Genomic DNA, 7,596 nt, shown 5'->3' on the forward strand with positions numbered 1-7,596 from the left:
TTTAAATAAGTGTATTTTTGCAATTTATTGTACAGTTTTATTCCTTGGTAGAAAATGCTGTTTTGAGTTTTATGTTTATTTTTGCTTGGTAAATGTAAGTTGAGTCTAGCTCGTGTTGCATGGTCATGGACAGAGCTGTTTGTGCAGTAATTACCAATGTTATTTTTGATGTGTATAACTGACTGGTAAATGTATTCACATGAAGCAGTTGAAATCTCCAGTGTTTTGAACAGATCTTTACAATGAGCTCAACTAGTATTTTTGGTTATTATTCTTATGGCTCTTTTCTGGAGTTTGAAAACTGTGTTCATATTTTGTGCATTTGTTCCCCAAAAAAGAATACCATGGCTAAGAATTGAGTGTACATATGAATAATATGTAACTAAAAGATACTGCGTGTTACACACTGATGATAGGATTCCAAGGGCATAACATGCTGATTACATTCTATTTGAAGTACCTTCGTGTGTTCACAACACTTCACCTGAGAATCAATATTCATTCCTAGAAATTTTGCATTTGTTACACAGTTTATAGAGGTGCCATCTACATTTAATTTAACATTGTCATTCTTCCTCTTCAAACTTAAATTCAAGGCATTAGTTTTCTTTATGTTCAATATCATTTTATTGCTTATTGACCAATCATAAACTTCCCTGGGAGTTTCATTTGCTTTCTCGGCAAGGAGTTCTCTTGTTTTCTCAGTGAGTGTGATATTTCTGTCATCAGCGAAGAGAATTTTTTCACCATGAAAACTTAAAAAGTGGCAAATGTTGTAACACAGAATTGTTAATGATGGGAAAACATTGTATTGAGGGAATAGGTTCTGTTAAGACTGACAAAAATGAAAGTAAAAAGTGGAAAATGTAAAAATGAGGTTTTTCTGTGTAATACAAGTATCTTCTCTTCTGACTTTGTCGGTTTGTTTTATTACTACTGTATAATAAAAGTCCCTTCTCTGCTGACTGTATCGGTTAAGGAACAAGAAAAAAATGGCCTTGTAAAATGGGTGTTTATTGGTTTTATAACTTCAGTTAACTGGCAAATAAGACTACAATACAATTACAGTTTGAATTGCTACTTCATATTGCCTCTGGAATACTCTGTAATCACTAACAGAGATCACAAACATTACAAATTATATTATAATATTACAATATGTTACATCTCACAGAATTACAATGCCAACAGTAACACTTAAAAGCTTTGTTTCTTCTCCTGAAGTTTAATTCCTTTTCCAAAATTCTCTCGATTTCCTTTACTGGTTACTCATTGTACAGACTGAATAACATTGGGATAAGCTACAACCCTGCTCACACTCTTCTCAACTACTGCCTTCCTTTCATTTCCTTCTACTCCCATGTTTCATCTTCACTCATGTTAAGCTTCAAGGATCTTCTCAGTGAGACATACCCACGGAAGGTAATTAACACAGAATGGAAGTCAACAGTGGATGCAGCTGAGTAGGCACTTCCGTAGCTGCATGAATGTAAGCAGAAGGGCAGCACCAGCACTATAGATTGTGCCACACACAGCTCAGTGCTCAAGCATCTGCGATAAACATAGTCAAAATTATCATTGCATGTTCAAAGTCAGTAGGTCAGTTGTCACACAAAACAACAAACTTACAATTTCCATGGAAAGAAATGTAGTTTATTGTCTTCAGTTAGCCCTCAGCAAGTCTGTTTCTCTCATTAAATACCACCTCCAGCTAACTAATGTCTCCACATACCAATATGAGGCCTCTTCCTACCAAGTATGTGCGTGTTCACTAAACTGCAACACTTGCCTTGAAAACTGGAAATTGACTACATTATCAGAATTCCACAACTGTATCTGAGAATGCAGTTTTGATTTTTTACAACATCCCATAGACAAAAAACATCGTTGTGTATCATGAAGAGCCACTAGCTTCTTGTTCCAGAAATGTTGACCACTTTTAGACAACATTTCTGACCCAGAGGACCCATCAATTTGCTTCCTACATCCATGAGGGCTGCCTGCTAACACGCCAATTTAGCGAGTTACTAAGAGCTCTAGAAAACTGTGTTACCATTCAGATCTGATAGCCAGTCAGCCTCAGGAGCAGAATGCAGGCTTTTTTTATACTAATAGCATTCCCTGCAAGTCATTTTGTTAGTTTATTTCCATTAGGTGCTGGAAAATATTTGTTCATGAGAAAGTCACTAGGCCATATGGCAGCCAAGCAGGTTGTAACCGCAAACCACATTAGGCAGATTACAGGAGATGAATCCATGTGATTAAAGCTGAACAAAGGTCTCTACCACCAGATGCCAGCTCTTGAGTCCCAAACAGCCAAGAGGGTGACCTCACAGTGCTGCTATAACATTGCCACCTGTGATGAAGAGAAACTGACTTTATATTCTGAATCTGTCTTTGGGGGTAACATGATAAGAGAACTGGGGTAAAATTATACCTTTGGTTTAATCTCAATTACTTTCATAAAAGTCAAGAATGATAATAAAACTGCTCAAGATAGAAAAAGGATAGTTGCTGAGTCACAGAAAGGCTTTCGCGGTCAGTAAGGCCATGTAACTCGCATTCAGGAGGACGATGGTTCAAATCCGCTCCCGGGCGTCCTGATTTAGGTTTTACGTGATTTCCCTAAATCATTTCAGGCAAATGCTGGAATGGTTCCTTTGAAAGGGCATGGCTGATTTCCTTCCCATCCTTCCCTAATCCAAGCGTGTGCTCTGTCTCTAATGACCTCGTTGTCGGCGGAATGTTAAAAACTAGTCTCCTCCTCCTCTCTGGTAGCTGGAGCCAGGCTGCAGAGAGGAGTGTGTGTGTGTGTGTGTGTGTGTGTGTGTGTGTGTGTGTGTGTGTGTGTGCGTGTTGTCTATTTTTGGAATAGGTGTTGTTGGCCGAAATCTGACTTTCTGACAGTCTTTATGTTGTGCCTCTGCAACTCCACATGTCTGCTAGCAACTCTTTCCTTTTCATTATATTGTTACATTCCATCCTTGATTTTCTATTCTTTAATAATACTGTTCACTTTTATTTCCTTTATAATGCTAAATAGCTACAATCCACAGTTAGCATGGAAACAATTCTTTTGGTATTTTCTGACTGTGAAAAGAAATGAAATTTCCATTCAGAATAATTGCATTCAGAAAAGTTATTGGACTTTGTGAAAAATAAATGTATGTAATATGCAAATAGTAATTACACACAAATTGGCTTTTGAAATAATCATGAACCAAATGAAAAGCTTCTGTACTTAATTATCTCACTCGCACCAAATGCCATTTAATTTTCTTTTTATCTAAGATGGAAGAGGTTCATCAAATAACATATTCTTAATGTAACAACATATTTTTTTATACTTTAATGGACATTCAGTCTACACATGTAAATTAGAGTCACATTTAATAATACGGCCCAGCGACAATGATCAAAAAAGACCTAACTTCCAACAAGACCAAATCAACTATGAGACTTAATCCCAAGAAAGCTTTTTTAGATTGTTCCACTATAATGCAATGGTTTCAAAAACATTAACATCTTTGTTTTTACAACAGGTACTAACAAGGTTCACATATTGCTGTCTTTCACAGGCGACAAATTTTCAGAAAATTAAAATATTATTTTTACTAAGTGTATTTGATGCTGTCATTCATTTTGGTTGTGTGGGAGTGAATGAGTGAGAGTGTGTGTGGGGGGGGGGGGGGGGAAGGGAGGGAGAGAGAGAGGGGGGAGGGGAGGGGAGGGGGTATTAAACTGGAAAAGGTCAGCTTTAGGTGAGTGGTTTCTTCATTTTTGCCAGCTGTTACCACCAAGGAAGCAGCAATGTTTGAAATTGATGGTCAACTGCTCTCTTGTAGTATATGGATTTGTATGTACCTGTTGCCAAAATCCTAATGTTTGCCTCATCTTCAGCTCCCCTTAGTGCCTGTACCCATTGTTCCATGTTTTGTTGTTTCATCAGGCTGATACCAAGCACAGTAGATTTTAATTAGAGAAACTCTTAAATCCTTCAAGTGCCCACAAAATGAGCTGATTTCACTGATTCCACCAAATATATGGTATTATAGCAGTCATATAACACAAACTCATTCATGAACCTAAACTTAAATAACAAATGTGTGGACTGAATGAACTAACCTCAGCAAACATCTGTTGTCATACAGATGAGATAGTTTTTGGGAGAAGAACCTCCCCTTGTCCCCAATACCAGTGCATCCCTCTCATCCTGAGAACTGAGCTACCTGCCCTTCCTATTATCCTTCCCTATCTTCCCTTCTCTCCTTCCAAAGGAAGGAACTAACAAATATGAAAGCTAGGTTAGTGCCACCTACTCTTCCATCTGTACTGGCAGTATTAAATATATCATCTTCTGATGGTAAGCACCAGCCAGCAATGCTGTCTCATTATTTTACAGGTTTCTTGAGTGAATTTCCTTTTGATAAAAGTAACAAGAACTCCTACCATGACCAAATCACTGCAACTTTCAAGTACACACCATTCATGTACAACACCATAAGCAAAATCATAAAATAAGCACAGATAATTTCAACACTCACCATGTGATGAAGCAAAATTGTGCCAACTTTAGTCTCAAGACACATTGTTGCTAGTAGTTTATTGGAATGCCTCTTGCTCTGCACTATCTGTGGTAATATGTGAGAAGATAGTATACTTACTGCTATTTGCTATACTGTTGCTATGCTTCAAGTCAACTTAATAATTTGTAATGCTGTCTTGTAGCCATTTAGTTAATTCTGCTGGTTAGTGAGGTGACTATAACTGAGGTAATAATTTAGTGACTGTGTATGTTGAATCAGCATGTGATATTTAATCAGTTTTTAAATATTGCTGATGTGTTTCCACGTGATGGATACTTGGATTGGGTCCACAGCTGTATAATCCATTTTGTAGGGAGGAAGAAAATTCATTGAACATTTACAGTTTTTCTTTTAAGTTTACTTGCCAACTGGTTTTCAAAACTTATATTTGTATTGGTTAAAAAAAGATTTATAGGAATGCTTCTAGTTTTGCTGTTACAATGTGTCATTTTGCTCAATTTGTCTCACACATTGAGGAGCTACCATAATTTTTGCATCAGCCTTCATATACATACTGTTTTCTAAAATTTAAACATTGTCAAACTGTTGGTTGTTTGTAGGTGCAGAATTAATTTGCTTATAATCTTTTGCATTGTTTTGATTTTTTCTTGTGGTTATTGTTCAAAATTGCTTCTGTGAAAACTAGTAGCTGACCTTATGCCAACATTTCATTATCCATTTGTACAGGTGGCTCCCCAGAATGTGGTGGCCGCACTGGTCCTTCAGTATCACATATTTCGTCTCCACTTGTGTTTAACCTCAAGAATGACCCTGGTGAGACATACCCACTGAAGGTAACCAGCTCAGAATGGAAGGCAACAGTGCATGCAGCTGGGCAAGCACTTGCGTGGCTCTATGAAAATGTGCAGCAGGACAACACCAGCACTGTAGACTACACTAAAGAGCACAGTGCTCGGCCATGTTGTGATAAATACAGTCCAATTTGTCGCTGCCCCTGGGACTAGGCCAGTGTTCTGCTACACAACTTGCCCAGATCATCACTGAACCTTGATCCCATGCTTGAGTATTTCTCTTCCTGGCAAAAAAAAAAAAAAAAAAAAAAAAAAAAAAAAAAAAAAAAAAAGTTTTGCCATAGCCACAGGAGTATGCTTTCAGTTGACTGTGATTGTTTGTGTGTGTGTGTGTGTGTGTGTGTGTGTGTGTGTTTGTGTTTGAGTGCGTGTGAATATATGTACTTTGACTAGAAAAAAGAGCCAACACTAGTCTAAAGATAGTGTGAATGCTGCTTTCTGTTACATATTTCTGTGCCCCCCACATTGATCCACTGTCAGTTACGTGGTTTCCTTTCCCTTATTTTATACACTTTTCCTGAAACAGTTACATCTGCATTGTAAGATATCACATTAAATCTTGCAGTTAAAATAGGTTTCCATTGAACAAAAGTTTAATTAGCTTACTATTGTCATTAAAAAGAAAGCAACATAAATTGATAACAACACACTCTGTAAGCTGTAAAGTTTAGAAATAATTGAAAATTTCAAACAGTTTTTGTAGCTGTTAGCAACTGACATAATATCATTGTATAACACAAAAGGGAGCTATCTAATGTTGAAATGGAAGCCCAACTGAAATCAGACCTTCTTGGTAACTCCTTTAAAGAAACTTCGTGGCAGATTAAAACTGCGTGCCAGACTGAGACTCAAACTCAGGACCTTTGCCTTTCATGGGTAAGTGCTCTACCAACTGAGCTACCCAAGCACAACTCATACCCCGTCCTCACAACTTTACTTCTGCCAGTACCTCGTCTCCTACCTTCCAAACTTTACAGAAGCTCTCCTGTGAACCTTGCAGAACTAGCACTCCTGAAAGAAAGGATACTGCGGAGACATGGTATGTGGAGACAATGTATGTGGCCAGCAAGTTGACATACTTTTTACTGAAAAATGTACATAACTGTAAAGTAATTGATTCATTCTACATGGAGGATCTTTAGTACGATACATGGAACTTGCAAATAAGTAAACTAAACAGTACTAGTAGCTGGACCTTGTTTCTTTTTTCCTATCTCTGTCAATGTTGTGAAGTGTGAGTTAGATATCGGTGATTTATGTAAATTAATAACACATGACTCTTCAAATGTTGAATAATGATAATTGACTCTGATTATATTAAGTCTTTCCTGGAACAGTTAAATTTTTCTATAAATTATTTCATCTATTTCCATTTAAAATGTGTCAAAATGATGTTATCCAGAGCACCATTATAAAGAAATTTAATTACTATTAAATTTTTCATTCCAACAGTGTGATGGAAGGAACTAAAGGTTTCATTTCATACTATGAAAGCTTGTAACAAAACTGTAAATTTTTGAGAACATAATATAGTTACTCTGCCAGGCAAGGGGAGACTCCAGTTCTGTTTTATAATAAATTTATCTGATTGAGATACCCTGTTCTCTCTGAAACTGCTACATCTTATTGGATGATTGTCAATCTAAATTTTACAGTTAGTAATGGTTTCCTCAGGAAAAAATTACAATTAAGATGTTATTGTATTCAATATTTTAACAGAAAATATTTTACAGACACATATTGAAAGTGAACTGGCTGAACTTCATATGGACTCAGTATGATATTCAGGAAATTTATTTCTGGGTTCATCAATTTATCTGTGGCTGCAGAGCACAGAATATGGAGCATAGTCTGACTAGCCAGTTGAGGTTGCTATGAAGGAAGGCACTGAAAACACTCATGATATAATAAAAGGCAAAAGGAAAAAAGATTTGTGGAATGACAACGTAACATAGAAAAAACGTTGATGAACATGTACGTCTCAAATTTTCCATAGTTAGATGTGTACAGGTCATGCAACCAGTTTTATGTTAACTCAGGGAATATGCAATTTTTTCTGGGTTACTCATGCTTCTAAAGTGTCATCACTGTCACATTAGTGCACTGAGTCATTGAGTCAAAATGTTTGTCACAAAGTCCACAACTCCCTAAAAGTGGCACAGGAAATCATTCCCATGATTACCATCAAAATCCTGTCC

General features: G+C 36.8%; 1 protein-coding gene across 2 annotated transcripts in view; it reads left to right on the plus strand.

The window, feature by feature from the left end:
- Positions 1-5,639, plus strand: part of LOC126234481 (arylsulfatase G-like) — a 113,966-nt gene extending 108,327 nt beyond the window's left edge. For both annotated transcript variants that reach the window (XM_049943172.1, XM_049943173.1), the window contains one exon: positions 5,274-5,639. In XM_049943172.1, coding sequence (XP_049799129.1) covers positions 5,274-5,551 — 278 coding nt within the window. In that variant the 3' untranslated portion in view covers positions 5,552-5,639. The remainder of the gene's footprint in view (positions 1-5,273) is intronic.
- Positions 5,640-7,596: the final 1,957 nt, after the last annotated feature.

The sequence above is a fragment of the Schistocerca nitens genome, chromosome 2 (assembly GCF_023898315.1).
Source record: "Schistocerca nitens isolate TAMUIC-IGC-003100 chromosome 2, iqSchNite1.1, whole genome shotgun sequence".
NCBI classification, from domain to species: Eukaryota; Metazoa; Arthropoda; class Insecta; order Orthoptera; family Acrididae; genus Schistocerca; species Schistocerca nitens.